The following is an 18407-nucleotide window of genomic DNA, read 5'->3' as shown; positions in this document are numbered from 1 at the left end:
AAATCATGGTGAAAGAGGTGAGAAACTGCAAGATCAGGGACAGACGGAGGCAGGAGGAGAGGGAAAAGGAAATGGCCTGGCTGCTGCAGGAGGAGATGGTGCATGAAGCACTTCCCCTTACAGATGACCTCCTACTCTTGCGTTTCTGCTGTGGACATGCTGCCCAAATGGGCATTTTAGGAAGCAGGCTGGAGCCCAAAGAAGGCCACTGTTCACTGGATGCAGGAGCTGGGGAAGGATGGCATGGAAGTTTTCAAGGCTGGCACTGCCTACAAAAGGAATGGGAATGTGAAGACTGAAAAGAATTTGCTCTTAAGTGATTCAAGAGGCAGAGTTCTTTAGGGAGGGATCTTCTGCAAAATGGAGGTGATAGTGTGAAGTTCAGAGCTGCATGAGAAATGCACTTTGTGGTCAAACAAAATGGTAAGATGAAAGGAAGCCCAGAAAGCCTGGAAACAAGAACTTCAGGGTACCAACAGCATTCCTCAGCCACAGGGCTGCACCCAGCACAGAGATGCCTCATGTGGCCACAGTTCTACTTCAGTTGTTGGTTATGCCAAGAGAACACTGTGCTCTCTGATGTTAGTACAGATGAGGCTTTTCTTCTACTTCAAAAGGTGTTACAAAGAATCACATATTCGAGTTCTTCTCTTTCTTACCTGCTAAGAGGCAGATATGGGAAACGTTATAAAACTTAATTAATATGAATATGTCCCAAAATTGAATTAATAGTTACAAAGCTTTGGTGTGTACACAAAAGATACAGCTGTAGAGTTTACACACACTTATGCCAAAGAGATAGTGCAGACATGAGCAGTCAGAAAAGTCACAGCACTACAACTGACTTGCTGGGACTCCACAATAATCTATTAATCATTTATTAAGTATCAATTAATCATTAAGTCCTCCTTAATTTTTTATGAGTGTACTTCTAACAAAATCTACACTCAGACCATGAGTTTGAAAATTTCCTAACTGTTTTGGAGGAGCTGCAGTGTAAGGCAAGCTGGCCACAGGCTCTTGTTACCCGTCCACAAAGGAGCCATGGGAACCCAGAGGACTGTTCTCAGTCTTCACAAATCCCATCTGTGGCTTTGGAACCCCATTGCTGTGTGGCAATGAACAGGGTTTAGCAACTTTTAATTTGGGACTTAGCTGAAGGGAAACAAAAATCCAATTAACACTTTTGCTCATGTGAGTCTGATTTTGTCGAGGGCTGAAGGATCAGTGGGATACTGGTCAGAATACTTTGGACTAAATTACATTTTGTCTAAATACAATGCTCTGTTGAAAGCAAAATATTTCTTAGATTTATCAGATTAAACGAGGTTTCACAGTACTGCACTACATTCCCTGGGCAATTCTGAGAGTAAGGACAGACACTTGTTTAGGCTTTACCAGGGAGAAAGTACAGTAAAAAAGCCCAGATAAACAGGTGCTGGAATAAAAAAAAGAGGTATTTACTTATGTTTAGCAACAATATCAGAAAGGTTTCATTTTTATTCCAATGTAGTATAAATTTTAAAACAAGCAAAAATTAATTGTCAAATGGAGTCATTACTCTGTAGGCAGCTGCAATCACAGGACTGAAGATAGCCTTGGCTTGGAAGATGGTATAAAGTTAGTTTTGGAGCTTTGGAGAGTGGTGAAACAAAAAAAATTGAATGTATTCCTTTGCTTAAACAGTGACTGCACATGCAATGAGCACAGGTGAGATCAGAGTTGCCTGATGAGAGTGAAAGTTTCACACTACCCACTGCAGGTATTGCAGCAGCTCTCAGGTGTCCTTTAGTTCTGGAAAGATCGGGCTGCCAAAAACTCTTTTCAAACTGGTGAATTCCTCAGGTCAGGGACCAGTACTTCCAAGAGATCTTAGCTCCACCAGCACTTTTTGAATCTCAACGTACTTTCATAAATTAGAGATTAGCAGGAAACGGAAAAAGGATCATATTCCTATGCCTCTATCATGAAACAACAGGCAGATGCTGAGTCTCCTTACAGCCTCAATAGAGTTTGCTGGGATGATTTTAATTATGCATGTGCTGCTTGCTCTTTATGTATTTATTAAAAACGATTAAAAATGGTAAAATCTGTATTAATATGCTTGTATTGGTTATGACAGATCATTATGAATCAATTTAAACTGAACAACTCAAGTGATATACAATTAAGCCTTACTTTTTAAACTGATTTTTCCTAACGACACATGTAAGACAATACATACCAGTATTCACAACTTCAGAACATGACGCAGAGGGCATTTCATTTTACTTCACCCATTCTTTCTATGTACACTTGTGCAGATTGCTCCCCAGTTCTGCTTGCTCACCCCAGCTAGGTGCAGGACACCTGCCACAGCCCAGCAGCAAAGAAAGGGGAGCCTGGCCTGTTTACTGTGCCTGTTTTGCCTCTCCAGCCCCACAGCAACTATGTGTACCAGTTCATGGTCAAATAATAAAAAGACAGACTTCCATGCTAATTAATGCTCAAGGTACATCTAAAGACAGCACTAACAGGAAGCAGCCTCAAATGCCATTACTAGACCAGATTTCCTGCCTTGTTTCTGTGAATCACCATTGGCTAGCTCCTCCTAAGCCACACAAGGTTAAACAAGCACTACTGATTTTCGATTGCTGAATGTGGCCTAATTTTGGATGGCACCAAAGAAAGTTACATCATCACACTGGAGGCTCCAGTTGTCAATACATGTAACAGTTTTTAATTCAAATCACCAATTCTGGTCAGTTGTAAGCAGACATGCAGTAAGAACTCTTGCTTTAAGATTAACTCGTGACTCAAGCCACAATACTCCCTCTTTCTTTGTGAACAGTGAATCTTTCAGGCAATACAAGCACAATGTTAGTAATAGAACTGTTTGCTTTCCCTAGAAAGCTGAAGTGAAAACACTAATTAGGACAGCACAGACATTAAAATAAACCTGGAAACAATTTTTCATTAACAGAAAGGATTGTCTGTAGCTACAAACAATGGCTTTTGACTCACAACATTTCTGAGAATGTGGATCAGTTAGCTCATCAAGCATTTCCATTTCTTAGCTATTCAGGTAATTCAGCTTTCAAAGATTTTCATCTTTCATCATTACTGACAGCAGTAATGATGCAGCTCTGCCCTTTAACATTCACCTACCCCAAGAAAGGGGCCAGGAGCCTCTACATGGCCTTGCCAGCTTCCAGCATGCCCATTTATGACTTATTATGGGTACGACTGGATGCAGATAAGCAGCACTTCAGTTGTGTTGGAAAGCAGCCACAATACCCCAAAGTTGCCCAGCATCATGCTTGGGTAGGCGCAGGAAATGTTAAATGCAAGTTAACACAGTGCAGTGCAACCTTGTCACACTGATCCTCTGCCATATCTATGCTTCAGAAGGAAGCACATAAAACTGCTTCCTAAAGAGGCTCAAAGTAAACAGGCAGAAAAAATGAGGACAAACTATCTACAGTTCACATTTTTGCAAACTACAGAGATCAAACGAAATCAAGCAAGCCTCATACTGCCTGCAGTAATAAAATCATGAAAGTGTTGTTATAAACTGTATCTAGCCATGAAAATGTATATCTACATGAAATGTAACTCCTCCTTACTTAAAAATTATGTAAAACTATGGAAGTGGTAATAAGTCAAACCAAGTTTTGAAACAATGCACAGCACTGTGATGAATGCATCATCTGTTATACTGTGCCACTGCAGTGACCTCTGCATGAAGTTGAAATGCTACAAGTGGATCACAGCTGGGAAGAGAACAATAAAATGTACATAATTCTATATCACATGATAGAAACACTGACACTTGATTCCCCATATTACTCAGTCCAGTCCCTCGCCATCTTTCACTAATTCACCTCAATGATGTTCTTGCAGACTGCTAATCCAATGTCTGACTTTTTATTCAAATCATGTTCTCTTAAAAATACGTCTGAATAACTTAGCAGTTTTAGATAAGGGAAAGAAGATTGTTAATATATTTAAGATGAATTAATCATGTACTCAAAGGTATGTGTACAAAAGGCTGGCATACTGAAGCAGCGTTGCTTGTTGGAGAGGCAATAGTTGATAGCATGTGCAAATGAAAGAGAATGACTCCTTGTGTGGGCTGGGAAAATTGTATCACAATGGAAAAAAAGAGAGATTTTGCAAAATGTAAAGCTAAGTGTGTTTTCCATGGAAAGTGTTGGTGTTAGTTCTTAATAAAAGATCTCAAACTATTATTACCTGATTCGCATACTATGGAGCCTGGCTTCAGTTCTAACATCATGGTGATTACAGAGATGTCAGTGGAATACAGGATCTGTGTCCTGTGTGGAAGATTCACAGTCCACAGTTCTGGAGTTGGATGAAGAATAAAAACCCATCCTCCTTTACTGCAGGTCACTTTGGAGCCATACTTCTTGCCTATGAGATCTGTAGAATGCCGGATGACCCCATATTTAGTCTGAGTTACACTGCCTTGCTGGACTTTCACAGGAAACATGGATTCGTGGCCCAAGAACACAATAGCTGTGTCACCATCCTTGATTGTATCGCCATATTCAACAAAACTCATTGCAACAGTCTTGTGGTTGGCTGGTGGTCGTCTCCTAGAAAGGGACAAATCCCAAGACAGTGTTATGGTGTCACGATGAAGCTATAAGTACAGACAAGTTATTTTATTTCCCCAATATTAAAGAAAAAAAAAAAAAAAAGACACACCGTGCAAGTAAAATGTTAGCAAGAGAACCCCTCATGAAGCTCAGGGACCTCCCCTCGATGCACTCCTCACCCAATTAAAATCAACAAAAAGACCTCACTGACTAGAACATAACCACTATTTGTATCATTGTATGGTACATTTACAAGCAAAAATTAGTGAATCTGTTAGCATTTACTCAGCCTGCTCCCTAATGCCACTGGGAAACTTGCAAGGCAGTATTGATTTCAGCAATCTGTTTGGTTCCAGTTCACAAGCTCTCATGTTGTTAAGCAGTGACTTTTATTTTCTTCTGGTGACTTATCCCTTGGTGATTTTACAGTATGTGACAACTGTGACCTGCCTGGATCTCAATCACCAATTATTAGGACCACCAGCAAAAGTTTACCTGAAAGTTTTCCAAATGAAGCTTTAGAGATAAGATAAAGGTAGTATCCGCATTAATTTAGGTATAAATTTGACTAAGTACAAAGAAAAAACACTGTGGCCTTTAATTTGCCATTGGGGGTGTAATGTGATTGTCTGGGAAGTGATCCATGCTGCAGCTGAACGTAAACAATCTCTTGCCAGCTAGTGCAAACACACTGTATTGTTTTAGCCCCATGTTCTGAGAGCAACAATCTTAAATGTTGTTGTCTTGGAGAAGAAAACCTCGAAATGAGAAGGCAGCTTACAATAAAACCTGGCACTGCTTTTCAGAGAAGGCAGCTAACAACCTAAGCTGCAGGCTGATCTATTCATGGAAAGAATTGTGTAATGTGGTGATCCCAAAGTTAGAGATTAAAGTCTATGACAGAAGGCTCTGGGAGTTTGATTCCCGGTAGCTGGACAAGAAAATTAAAAGCAGCATTACTTTTCACAGAAAAACAGAATCACGGAATTGTTTGAGTTAGAAGAGACCCTTAAAGGCCATCCAGACCAACTGCCCTGCACTGAACAGGGACACCCACAACTCCAGCAGGTGCTCGGAGCCCCATCCAGCCTGACCTTGTTTCTAAGGACGGGGCATCCACCATCTCCCTGGGCAACCTGTTAATGATTTGATTCCAGTGCTTTCATAATGAATGTGTACAAGTTTTGTCCTACTTCTCTGTTTTTACTAAAACCAAAAACCTTTTAGTTCTGAAATTGTAGTCTATTTTTCTTGACCAACATTTGAGTTCAATCTGCTGTTCAGAACTAGATTTATAAATGTGCTGCTACAGTGAGAATGAGCAGACATGCTGGTAGGCCATGATTCCAAAGCGTAAGGCATGCGGTGTCGGTGCTCGTACAGTAAAGCACACCAGGCATGTCTGGACACAAGGTGACACAGCTCAGAAATGTACACACACCGGACACTGTCAGACGGCAGTGATGAGTTTTATAGCTTGCACCATCGGATTATATCGATGTTCTTAACTCTCCTGTAATAAACACTACTCACGAGTTGTTGTTTTCAGCTTGTATTTAGAACAATACCATTTGGAAGCAGCTCCGATTCCACCTCATCTACACGTCTTCCTTTGAACCCAGCCCCGCACTCACCGTCCCCCACGCCCGGCCCTGCAGTGTCCCCTCTCCTACAGTGTCCCCAGCCAAACACCTGAGGGCCGCGCGTTGCCGACTGCGAACAAAAGATAACACGCGGTGGCCGCTCGGCCCGCAGCAGCGCAGCGCGGTAACCGCCGCGCTCGGCTCTACGCAGCGCCGCCGCCCCGCAGGGCCTCCCCGCGGGCGGGGGGCTCGCGGTCCCCCAGCAGCGCCGGCTCTGCCCGTCCCCACGGCCGTTACCTCCCGCGGCCGAGTACCGCTAGCAGGCCCGGCACGGCTCTCCTCACACGCGGTGCCCGCCCCGCGCCTCCCCGAGCCGGTCGCAGGATGCTGACGACGCTCCGCCGCCTCCGCCCCCGCCGGCCCTGCCCGTAGCGGCCGGTCACCGTGGCCCGTACCCGGCTCGGCCGGCCGCGCTCTCGGCGCTGCTCCCTCGCCCTCCCCCGCCCGCCCCGGCCGCAGTCCGCCAGCGGTGGCTCCTGCGTGGGGGGCGAGGGGCGTGCGGCCGGTCCCTGCCTGGTGCAACGAGAGGTCCCTACGGGCGCTGGGAGGCTGGACGGCCCTTCCCGGCTTCTTCCCTCCGAGCACCTCCGCGGGCGCGGATAGCTACGAGCCCGGGGAGGATCTCACGTTCGCCAAGTGCGGGCGATTGACTTCTGCCCCTTCCCCACGGAACGGCCGTGCCTTTGCCACCCGAGCCTCCGTGCAGGCGGCTTCCAGAACGTTCCAGCTACTTCCCCTGCTGAGCCCGGGGAAAGGCAGCTCGAGGCCAACCGAACTCCTCGTGCCGGTTTCTGGAGGCTGGAGGAGAAACCCACAGCAGAGTGTGGGCTCAGAAGGAGCGGAATCATTGAAACCCCAAATAGCACGGCTCTAACTCCTACTTGTGTCTCGTGTTTAGGATTGCAGTGATGTGGAGAGCCGGAGGTGCCCCGGTGGCGCGGGGATGGAGTCAGGAGATGCCCAGGAGGAGGATATCGCCTCATCTGCTGCTCCAACAAGCCCAGGCCACCTGGCATGGGAGGGTGCGGGCACAGCAGATCTGAGTCACCTCGGACACGCAGGTAACGTTCTGTCTAAATCAGATAATCCTCTGCTGCTGCGTTCACCAGTGGCTTGAGATGCACAGGAGTGGAGAAAAAGTCATTCCTCCATAATCAAGAACGCCATCAACGTATGCTTAGCTGAGAGCTGTGTAGATGACCGTTTGTGAGTCTTTTTTATCCATGTGATTTCATCAACTGTGAGGGAAAATTTGCCCATTATCTTCAGTGAGAACATTTTAATGTTATGCTATTGACCCGCCCGTATCATAGTTGCAGAAGTCTTTGTTATTTAGTTATGAAACTCTCCTCCATCTCATCTAAACATAATGTATGCAGTTTCAGAGGTTTCTTAAACTGCAGACTCCTACTCAGCTGTTTTTCTGACTGGCAATCACAGCTCTATTCTGCCTTTATATCTGCACCTACCTTGTTTTTTTTTATGTGTCATTTTTCCACGTCATTTGCCGTAGTTTATATTCTTGTGTCCTTTCTTTCCCTTAAAAAACTGCTGCTCAGATCACTGTGAGCCTGACTGTATACAAGACCAAACAGCTCCTAGTCTTCAACTAAGAGTTGAAGCAATTTTCAACAGGACGCTCAACCAATGTGAAAAGGGATAATAACAAGGCAGATATACAGAAAGCAATAAATGGGAAGAAAATATTTGGGAATTTAAGCAGATGCAGCTACAGCCAGTTCACCTGTTGATGCACGAGTGTTACGTTTCATTTTCAAGTGCTGTTTACTCAGTAAGTAAGGCATTGGAAACAAGGCAGTTATACGTAGTAAAATGTTTTCTTTTGCTATTTCCTGATTTGGAAATATCCTTCTAGATTTTCAGTATGCTTCCCCTGAATTCTTCAGGTTCATCATGCTATCACGTGAGCAATTTCAGAAGACACATTCCCTAGCTAACACACATCTCCTTGCAGTTGTACACTGCACAGCATTTATAATTAAGCCTCTTAGGAAGTGTTCACTGCACGGCCCATGATTAACTTCCCTTCATTCTTCATTGTTGAAGCTCAGCATGCAGATCTCTGGAGTAATCACCCCACCTTTCCAGCCTAAAATGCCAAACTGCATCATAGTTTACACGTCAGTGTGCACTACAATATCGTCCCATGGAAAGGACATGTTGATGCCTTTATCACAGTCTAACAGGCAATACAGGCTGATCCAAGGAAAGTATTCTCTCAGCAGATGAGCTAGATAAAGCAGTTGATCAGAGGCTGTTGACACACAGTACTGCATCTATAATTAAGCCACTAGGGAAGCAGGGATGGGATACCGTAACAGAGGTAGGATCCAGTCTGCACACAGCTTTCAGCAGATCTCAAAATATAAGCTAAGTGTGTATTATAAATTTGTCAAATAACGGTGAGGAAAATGGCGTGAGGGTGCAGTGTTCATTTAAAATGTTTGCTAGGTGTATTTTGATGGTGTCCCACCATGGCTCTGCTCTCTCTGTGTCTTCTTTCAGACAAAAGCTGTGTGAAGGAGAGGTGTCTGTGTTGGAAGTGTGATAATGAATGGCACATTGAGAACACAACCGACTCTTAATAACTGTAACAACTGGTGTTCCCTGTTCTGCAGGATGGGGAGGGAGAGTGTCTCCAGTGCAAAGAAGCGAGTTATTGAGGTAACCTTGATTCCACAAATGTATAACACAAGTAAGTAACAGTTGCTTCTTGTGTGCGTGGCAGTAGATTATGGAATGAGACAGACGGAGCCTTCAGTACCTCTTTAGTATGGGTTTTTTTGGGGTGAAGAAAAACACCAGAAAATAAGCTTGTAAGGTTACAATATGTTCTTAGTATTACTTGTGTTGTTCTTGTATTGTTCTACATTAAAAATAACTCTGATGAGTGTTTTACATTAAGAAAAAAAACAAAACCACACAACTAGAACTTGGCAAAAAGAAGAAAAAGTGTTGTAACTCATATCATCCATGAATACGACCTGTATTTTGACAACTCTGGGAATGATTTTTACGCTTAAGTTCATTGAATACTTGCATAGGAGGGCTTTACCTGTAGTTGACACTGTCCTGAAGAACGAGCATTGCGTGGAACTAGTGAGATGTAGGGGAAGATTTTGTGAGGTTAAAAAGGCAGAGGGGACTTAGAGAGGATTTGTTCTTTGATCCCGGAGATAAGAGACCAGACTTGCACAGACGCTCAGCCCGACTTCTGAAGCTCGTTTGCTCTCACTGTACCTGGGATAACTGGGAAGCCTGGATGGCAGCCAAACACAGTGCATTTTTATTCGAGGCAGTCTGAGCTTTTTAGTTCGTAATGGTTTCCTGTGCATTTATTTTTTTCCTGAAGCTGGACAGTTCTGTAAGCTGCATTGGTGTCATGGTGCCGAGGGCACTGGTTGTGGTGCTGGAAGAATCACGGTGGGGACGATTCCTCCATCTCTCTGACACAACTCTTAACACAGCAATTAAATGCGCAGTCCAGGTGTGGGGGATGAAGTATGAGATAAATGCACTACAGAGAAAGATAAAGAGACTGTTATGTGAAGGGCAGCTCCAGGTTGCCATTCACTTATCCAAAACTGAACTCTGGGCTGCATAAGGTTTTTGGATGAGCCCTGCGCAGCAACAGTCACCGCTGCCTGAATGTGAGCATAGGATGGCTCAGATGCCCTTCTGCTCCTGTCCCCACAGGAAAATCAGCCCTTCTTCAATAAAATTCAGGTACTTTCTTTGCACACGACAAAAAGAGACCTTCAGTGTGTTACACAATAAGCCTGTTTTCAAATCCAAGCAAGGGTGAAAGCAAAAAGCCGTGTGTGCCCGCCTCGGTGCCTAACGGCGCCGCCATGTTGAGGCTGCCGGTGGAACGGATGTACGCGCACGTCTGCGTTCACGAGGTCACGACGTTCACCGCTCCGGGCTCGAGGCAGGCGGGCCGCGAGGCCAGCGCCACCGGCCGCCCAACCGCCGCGCAAAATGGCGGCACGCCTTCACCGGCCAGGAGGAGCCGCTGGCTCCGCCCCCTCGCGGCTCGACCAATGGAATGAATGGGCTATAAATAGCAGCCAATGGGGCGGTGGGTCGCGCTCTATATAAAATGGGCGCGGCGGTTGACTCGGGGCTCCACTCCGGCTTGGGCAGCGGGTGGGTGCGGAGCGGGCGCTGAGATCCTTGCATTGACTGCGGAGCCCTCGGTAAGTCCCGGGGCAGCCGAGTCGCCTGCAGCTTAAAGAAAAGAAGGAGGAAGCGGTTTAACTTTTATGAGAAAAAATGTATTGTTAATGGTGCGGGTTGGAGCCGGTCCGGCCGGGAAAGCGTCGGGGGGAGCGGGATGGGGCGGTGCGGGACAGGTGCGTACCGGGTGCGGCCGCAGCTTGAGCCGGAGCCCCGCTCTGAAAGCAGCTTACCCCGGTATTTAGCAGGGTAGTTACATACGCTCGCCCCAGCCACGTCCCCCGAGGGAGCCGTCCGTTGTGTAACGGCTCGGTGAGCACTGCCCGCTCGCCCCGGTCCCCAGCGTAGCGCTGTCGGTAACCGGCGCCGGGCGCGGCACTCCCCAACGGCTGCTCCGGCTGGGGCTGCCCCGCCGCTTTGGTCGCCGCCCTGCGTCCCGGCCGAGCCCCGGAGCGTCCGGACCGGGTGCCGAAGGATGGGGCAAGGCTTGCGGAGCTGGAAGAAGTTTCTTTTTTTTTTTTTTCTTTTTTTTTTTTTTTCTCCTTTTCGTCCTCGCTTGGCCTCGAGGAAGGTGTTGTGGCAACGAAGGTGTGGATTGCGTGGGGTGGAAGCAAAGCCAAGGTGACCTTCTTGGTGCCTGGTGGCCTCCCCTGGTGATAGACTTCCCTCTCTTCCCCCAGTGACTGCGGTAGGGACAGCCATGCCCTTCTCAAACAGCCACAACCTCCTGAAGATGAAGCACTCCGCTGATGATGAGTTCCCTGACCTGAGCGCGCACAACAATCACATGGCCAAGGTGCTGACCCTGGACCTGTACAAGAAGTTGAGGGACAGGCAGACTCCCAGTGGATTTACGCTGGATGATGTCATTCAGACCGGGGTTGACAACCCAGGTAACGGCTGCACCCTTAGGACTGCAGGGCGGTCTGCTCCCCCTCCTTCCTGGAAGTGCTCCTTGACAGCAAGCCCCGCACGCAGCCAGGGACGGCTGTGCTGAGGAGGCCACGATTTGCCGAGCCCTGCTCCTCGCTGCAATCTGACACAGCAATTCCCAGGCGTTCCTATTATGTAACTGCTCTGCTAAATACTTCAAATCTGAACTAAAAAAAAAAAAAAAAAAAAAAAAAAAGCAAATGCTCAAATGTGTTCTAATTTTTATGCAACCGGGGGGAGAAAAATTCTCTGAGCTGTGTGGGCTTACCCGGCTGTTCTAAGCTCGTCCTATTCCAAAGTGGTTCTGTGATGTTCTGTAGCACTTCTATGAAAACAAGGGGGAACAGATGCATATATGTGTTAACATTACAGTATTTATTTTTACTCTAGCAATATCAAAATGGCCCAACTAAATAATCAGAGGCTGCCTCCCGATGAGGAGTACCCGGACCTGAGCACCCACAACAACCACATGGCCAAAGTGCTAACCCTGGATTTGTACAAGAAACTGAGAGACAGAGTCACGCCCAGTGGCTTCACCCTGGATGATGTCATTCAGACTGGGGTTGATAATCCCGGTAAAATGCGCTGAGATATTCTGTGGGAGCCGGCTGAAGTAACCGGTGCTTTTCAGTATGGTGACTTAAGCTAAGCTCGTGGAGGTGGCATTTATGAGCCAACTAGGAAAATGCAGTTCTGTCTGTAGCAGAGCGAGCAAAGCGATGCATGCTTGCTCACAGCAAAGCATGGTTGTTTTAAGTGTAGTTCTATCTACGGGTTTGCATTAGCTAGTAAAATTGGATGTGCTGTGCAAAATTGCCCTAAACCAAAGCTTGACAAGAGTGTGGCTTAATGGCAACTGCTATGGTTTCCCATAGCACTGCATTTGACTAACTGGATGAAATGTAAAGTGTAGGGTCTCCCACTGCTATTAAGTGAGTGCATTTCTAAGTGACTAGATGTGCTGCGAAGAAACTTGCCTGGTTAATGCTGTGCTGGAGTATGGCTTAGCATCACCCAACTAAGCTCTTCTGCCTTTGTTACCACTCCAGGCCACCCCTTCATAATGACAGTAGGATGTGTAGCTGGCGATGAGGAATCTTATGAAGTGTTTAAGGAACTCTTTGATCCAGTTATTGAGGACAGGCACGGTGGCTACAAACCAACTGATGAGCACAAGACCGACCTGAATGCTGATAACCTGCAGGTATACGTTTTTGTTCAGTTACTGATACTCACTGATCTGAGGCCTGGGGAAAGCTGTGAGCAATTGACAGAGCCTGAGCAATCTGTTTAGGCCTCTCTCTTTCCCTGTGCATAGGCTGACAGGCACTGTGCCCAGTGCAGTCTTACTCAAGAGCCTGCTGCAGTAGGTTGTTAGTAACTGGGTAGAACCAGGCAGCTGACAAGCAGGACTTGCTTCATGTGCTCTGCAATGTAAGTCATGCCAAACACGTTGAGCATGTATTTCTTTGGGATGTGCTAGTTGTGAAACAACCCAGTCCCAGGGCTGTTAGAAACATCAACTCTTTCTACTGTATGATGATGTAGGCTAAAAATCAGCCAGTGGTCTCGTGTTATAGAACAGCCATCATTATGGCTGGAAGTAGAAGCTTCTAACCATCATGCAGATTTCAAATGTTATTACAGTCTCTGGGAATTCCAGCTGCTATCTTGGTTGGCAGCCATAGGACATCTCAAAAATTAAAATGCTTTTACAATAATAATTCTCATTTTCAGGAGTAAGCACCTACCTAAACGAGGATTTGTCATGTTAATACCTCTAGATTGCAAGTGAGAGGAGTAACAGAAGCTGAGATCTGGGTCTGAGATGGGTGTAAAACTGATGGTATTCTTGTCTTCTAGCACGTACTTAAAAGCCCTAGTCTTAACCTCAAAACAGGGAGTTTGTTACTCCCAGCTTTTTGGAAAGTTGGAAAAAATGGTCCTAAAGTGCATCATATTACAGCACAACTAGTCAGTGTCAAATAGAAGTGCACAGAACCTGTGTGTATTTAGGGTAAGCATCTTAGCAACAAGGCAGTACTGACTAATTTTCTGATCTTGTAGGGTGGTGATGACTTGGATCCTAATTATGTGCTGAGCTCTCGTGTGAGAACTGGCAGGAGCATCCGTGGATTCTGCCTTCCCCCTCATTGCAGCAGGGGAGAGAGACGGGCTATTGAAAAGCTCTCTGTTGAAGGTAAAGTGTTGAATCAGGCAACGAAGGGAAACTGACCTTGTCTAGGCAAAGAGGCGCTCTGTGCAGTTGGAGAACGGAGGTGTTTGGCAGAAGCTGCTTTCCTCAAGGCTTAACTTGAATGTGGAACCTTCCCTGAAAAAGGCAGCTTGGATTATGGTTGCATCAGTGTTGCAGTTTGTAGCTCAGAGCAGGAGCGCACGTCAGGGAAGTTGGGCTGTATTAAGTTGACCTTTGCTGATCTTGAAAGCTTCTTTCTGTGTGTGGGGGAAGAGGTTGGTTCATCACAGCTCAAATCTGAGAAGTAATAGGTATGGAGCAACCCTAGGGCTTGAGTCATGGTTGCAGTATTTTGTGGCTTCTTTTAATTGACTTTCATTAACATTCAGCTTGCTTAGAGGTGTAGTCCAGCTCTGAGTGAGCTCTAGTTCTCAGTGGAACTCCTCAGCTGCAGTTCTTTCTGTTGCCTCCCACTTACTTTAAGCCAGGGGAAAGGATACTTTCTCAAGGTGCTATCCTGTCACTGTTCCAAAACTTCTCAAGGGCAGGGTAACAGTCCTTGATGAGAATGCTGCTTGTTGTATTTGTGACCTTGATTCTCCTTGGGAGAAAGCACTTCACTACTACAGTTAAGCAGCAGTAACGATCCCATACTTTATGTAAGGGAACAAAGACTGCTTGTTTCTGCCTGGAAGGTGCACACAAATCAACTGATACAGCCTTAAGTTCTGTAATGCCATGCAAAGTCACTGCCATTACAGATGAAACAAGGGAGGAACTAACAAAAGCAGATAGTTTGAATGCAATCTCTGCTCCCATCCTAAGAGTGCCTGTCTTTCAGCTCTGGGCAGCCTGGGAGGTGATCTCAAGGGGAAGTACTATGCTCTGAGGAACATGACCGATGCAGAGCAGCAGCAGCTGATTGATGATCACTTCTTGTTTGACAAACCTGTTTCTCCTCTTCTGTTGGCATCTGGGATGGCACGAGATTGGCCTGATGCCAGGGGTATCTGGTGAGTATATGCCCAGAAGGGAGAGTTGCATGAAATCCCTGCAACAAAAAAAAACTCTTGAAATTTTGGTTGTGGCTGATATAGTTGGACAAAACAGCATGTTGTGAACTTATGCTGCTGAATCTAATGAAGAACTTCTGTGTGGTATCCCCTGGGGAAGTGATAGCTGAAAGCAGAACTTGCCCCAAGTGTTAGTGTGTACTGCATTGGGCTGGGTAGGAACAAGCCAGCTTGGCTGGCCTATTTCTAAAGCCTGTCCATCCAGCACAGGTTTGCAAAGCACCAAGCAATAACTGGAGCAACTTAGGGAAGTAGATAACTTCTAAAAGAGGTAACGTTCTGCTATGTTCAGCTCTTGTACCATTAGTTTAGAATAACTAAGGTAACAAACCATGGCGTGAACTTAACTGAGTCTTGATACCAGATGCGTAGTTGTTCCTTTGTAATCTCATTGCTTCTGCGTGCAGAAACTCACTGATGTCAGACTAATGTGGTGTTACCTTATTAGTGATATTTTTCCCCCCCACCAGAGACTCAGTGGCATCAGTTGACTGATGCAGGGGTATAGGGCAGGAGGATTTTCCTTGTAACATGTAGGTCACCTACATAAAACCGCATCTCAGGAGCTTCTGCAGCATAATTAACTTGTTCCCCTATAAGCCAAGGGTTGGTTCTTAGCTGGAGTGCTTCGAGCTCATTATTGTAGCTGCTTCAGTAAACAGCAGAGGAAACATGCTTTGTTTCTGTAGATCACTTTTAAGATTGCATCATGTAGCTGCAGATTGCCAGCGTTAGATAGTGCTGTCATCTGAGCATGGCTAATGTACAGGTTTGAAGTGTAGAGTCTCAGTCTGTGTAAATAGCTTTCATCAGATACTAGTTAATTCTTACTGTAATCAAGCTGAGAAATCATCAGTGTGATACATGTTGACCAGCTGCAAGCTAGTGCAGAGGGACCTTTGGTATTCAGAGGTTTTTATGGTATCTCTGAAAAGCCCCAGATCTAAATGAGGAGTGGAAACTCGCCTCAACTCTCTTACAAGGTACAAAGGGCAGCCTAACAATATGATAATTCTCATCAAGTTCTGCTTATTCACTGTCAGCGAGGTGTCTGTGTGAACATCTGTCTGTGGGTCTGCTTCAGTGCCTATATTAATTGCCCTTCTGCAAACTGAACAGATTAAATCTCCTAAATTTGTGGACTTGAACATAAATGAGGTGAGAAATGACTCCGTTTTGATGCTCTAACATTGGCTAATGTCATGCTATTACTTTCTGACATAGATACAGGCCACTTCCAAATACCTCTTGAAAAGAATAGGGTAAAAGTACAAGCTTAATTTTGTTAGTGCTTGCATGGAGAACAGGAAGATGAATTTCTTTGAAGAAGCAATTATATGAGACTCTTGGAAGCTACAGCAGTAACTTGGTGCTTCTAAATCTGTCTTGAAAATGGCAAGGGAGACAACAAGTTTGTCTTGTTTCCTAGGCACAATGACAACAAGACCTTCCTTGTTTGGATCAACGAGGAGGATCACCTCAGGGTTATTTCCATGCAGAAAGGTGGCAACATGAAGGAAGTGTTTACCCGCTTCTGTACAGGGCTAACACAGGTAAATCAAATACTGCTTGAGCTCTGGGTCTAAATATTAATATGGTTAGAGCTGACCATACGAGCTCTTCCAGGCTGGGAGCATGCACACAGGAGGTGACATCCTTCTCCTTTGGTTTGTAGGGTGCTGCTTCATAGTTTGGGTCTCTGGGAACATCCTGATGAGATCCTCTGTTGCGAGGGCTCTGAAATGCCTGTACTGGCAAAGCACTATGGCTAAGAAATCTGGAATAAATCCTAATGTGACACCTTTATCAAACTATACTTAAAAGGATCTCTACGTGATTCTACAAATCACAGCATTTAGAGACCCTGGGTGGGAGGAAAAATTGCTTAAATGTGGATGGATGACATTAGACAGAAGTTTCTAGGCTGCATGCTTTTCTCAGCTTCTGGTCTTGATATCAGCTTGTGCTTTACCAGCCCCTTCCCTAATCCTAACAGGCACACCAGTTTGACATTTAGTAAATCAAGCTTCACAGTAGATAGCAATTTCAGGCTTTGTAGTGTAGCTTGAACTTAGGCTGTCTCGCTGCTGGGAGCAAGATTAAGGCCTTAAAAAGCCCCTCACTGGTGACCCTCTTCTACAGATGGAGGGGGCCTATGTAACTGACTGAAATAGCTCCTCAAACTGTTGTGGCTGTTGCTATGCAACTGAAGCTGTAGATGAGCACTTAATGGATGACCTACATCGTTCAGACAGAGAACAATCTCTAAACATCCATTCTCTCTATTTATAGATAGAAACTCTCTTCAAGTCCAAAAACTACGAGTTCATGTGGAACCCACACTTGGGCTACATCCTGACCTGCCCATCCAACCTGGGAACAGGGCTCCGTGCTGGCGTGCACATCAAGCTACCAAACCTTGGGAAGCATGAGAAGTTTGGAGAAGTCCTCAAGAGGCTTCGGCTGCAGAAACGAGGCACAGGTGAGAGGTGGTGATAAAGTGATGCCCCTAGAAGGCTGCCCCTGACCAGACAGCAGTGAGAGCCTGGCTACAGCCGAAGCTAATCTTGGTTTATGCTGACAGTGCCTGACAGACCATCCGGAAGGGACTTTTCTAAAGCATAAGGGGACAACCAAGCATTAAAAGTGTAGCTTGGAAGAGGCAGAGATGCTGGTGCTTTGCTTGAGCCTTATTATATCCAGCTTCTGAGCACTCTCAGGCATATCTTTCCATGTGGTGTTGTGAGCATCTGATAAGGTGAACCTAGTGGCCTGTTGTAATCAAGGATGGGATTTCTGATTTTTAACTTCTGGCTAGGATATAGCTACAGCAAGTACTTGAGAGTGCAGTTAGATTACTCATGAGTTAAAAATTAAAAAGTGGTTCATGTTTCATCACATTCAGCTTTATCTCCCTGAAGGGAAGAGGAGGTGGTGGTAACTTGTACAGAATTGTCTTTCTGTGCTCCCACCTCTTTCTGGTGGGGGCAGACAGGCAGACTTACTGGCTGAGGCAGTGGTCAGTGTACTCATTAAATCTCTTGCTCCAGGTGGTGTGGACACAGCTGCAGTCGGAGGGGTGTTTGATGTCTCCAATGCTGATCGTCTTGGCTTCTCTGAGGTAGAGCTTGTGCAGATGGTGGTAGATGGTGTGAAGCTGCTCATTGAAATGGAAAAACGCCTTGAAAAAGGCCAGTCCATTGATGACCTCATGCCAGCTCAGAAATAAAGCACTTTATTCTCATGCTTCCTAACTTATTGGATGAATAATAAAATGTCACTCCAATTTCAAACCCCTTGGGTCAGAGCCCACCTAGTTACACTGTAGAGAAGTCTTCCATCCATCTGTGTTAGAGTTTATTTTTTGATGGCTGAAATGTTGTTGAAAACGAAATAAACTGTTGTTTTGGCCTGACCTGTCTTAGATGTGTTAACTGAATGTTTCTGAGGTGCAAGTGATTTGCTGTTCCTGGTTAGCTGAACTGTGCTGGTGTAGGCTACTTGTTGGAGTTAGAAATGTGCTTATAGCAGTGGCAAAAGAGATTGCAGCTGCTGTAAACCTGAGAACTGGTGCTAAACATGAGTCACTTTAAACCTGCCCTACCTTGAAGGCTTCAGCTTATGCATCTGCTCATGATGAGTGTAAGCTGTCATTATCCAGAGTAGGGCAAGCCAGACTGACTCCTGCAAGGGAGGGGATCTGGGTACAAAGGGCTGCTGTTCAGAGCCATGTCCTCGTCATGCTGTAGGGCAATGC

General features: G+C 45.7%; 2 protein-coding genes across 9 annotated transcripts in view; one reads left to right on the top strand and one right to left on the bottom strand.

Moving 5' to 3' along the window:
- The window catches only part of TRMT61A (tRNA methyltransferase 61A), a 62362-nt gene extending 52475 nt beyond the window's left edge, over window positions 1–9887 (bottom strand). For 5 of the 7 annotated variants that reach the window (XR_007377508.1, XR_007377509.1, XR_007377510.1 and 2 more), the window contains exons 1-2: window positions 6482–6607; window positions 4234–4598 (exon numbers count right to left, since the gene is read on the bottom strand). Coding sequence is in view for 4 of the 7 variants with exons in the window: in XM_048947385.1 (XP_048803342.1) it covers window positions 4234–4564 (331 nt within the window). In the remaining 3 variants the exon portion in view is untranslated. Of the gene's footprint in view, window positions 1–4233; window positions 4599–6235; window positions 6424–6481; window positions 6608–6639 lie in introns of those variants that run through there. The other 2 variants (XM_048947382.1, XM_048947383.1) reach the window with 2 other exon arrangements.
- A 475-nt stretch (window positions 9888–10362) lies between these two features.
- Window positions 10363–18065, top strand: CKB (creatine kinase B). Of its 2 annotated transcripts, none has more exons than XM_048947379.1 (8): window positions 10363–10464; window positions 11125–11337; window positions 12430–12584; window positions 13448–13580; window positions 14419–14590; window positions 16080–16203; window positions 16943–17132; window positions 17701–18065. In XM_048947379.1, the coding sequence occupies exons 2-8, from the start codon at window positions 11145–11147 to the stop codon at window positions 17877–17879; spliced, it is 1146 nt and encodes a 381-aa protein (XP_048803336.1). In that variant the 5' UTR covers window positions 10363–10464; window positions 11125–11144; the 3' UTR covers window positions 17880–18065. The 2 variants fall into 2 exon arrangements, with proteins under 2 accessions (XP_048803336.1, XP_048803337.1); XM_048947380.1 differs by lacking the exon at window positions 11125–11337 and adding an exon at window positions 11768–11955 and having other exon boundaries at window positions 10384–10464.
- Window positions 18066–18407: the final 342 nt, after the last annotated feature.

This window comes from Lagopus muta, chromosome 6, assembly GCF_023343835.1.
Source record: "Lagopus muta isolate bLagMut1 chromosome 6, bLagMut1 primary, whole genome shotgun sequence".
Taxonomy (NCBI): domain Eukaryota; kingdom Metazoa; phylum Chordata; class Aves; order Galliformes; family Phasianidae; genus Lagopus; species Lagopus muta.
The sequence above is the reverse complement of the archived record's forward strand: the minus strand, read 5'-3'. Positions and strand labels throughout refer to the sequence as shown.

Coding starts and splice junctions, on each gene's coding strand:
- CKB (XM_048947379.1), top strand. CDS start 11,145: ATGCCCTTCTCAAACAGCCACAACCTCCTGAAGATGAAGCACTCCGCT. Junction 11,338..12,429: donor GACCGGGGTTGACAACCCAG/GTAACGGCTGCA, acceptor TTACCACTCCAG/GCCACCCCTTCATAATGACA. Junction 13,581..14,418: donor TGAAAAGCTCTCTGTTGAAG/GTAAAGTGTTGA, acceptor CCTGTCTTTCAG/CTCTGGGCAGCCTGGGAGGT.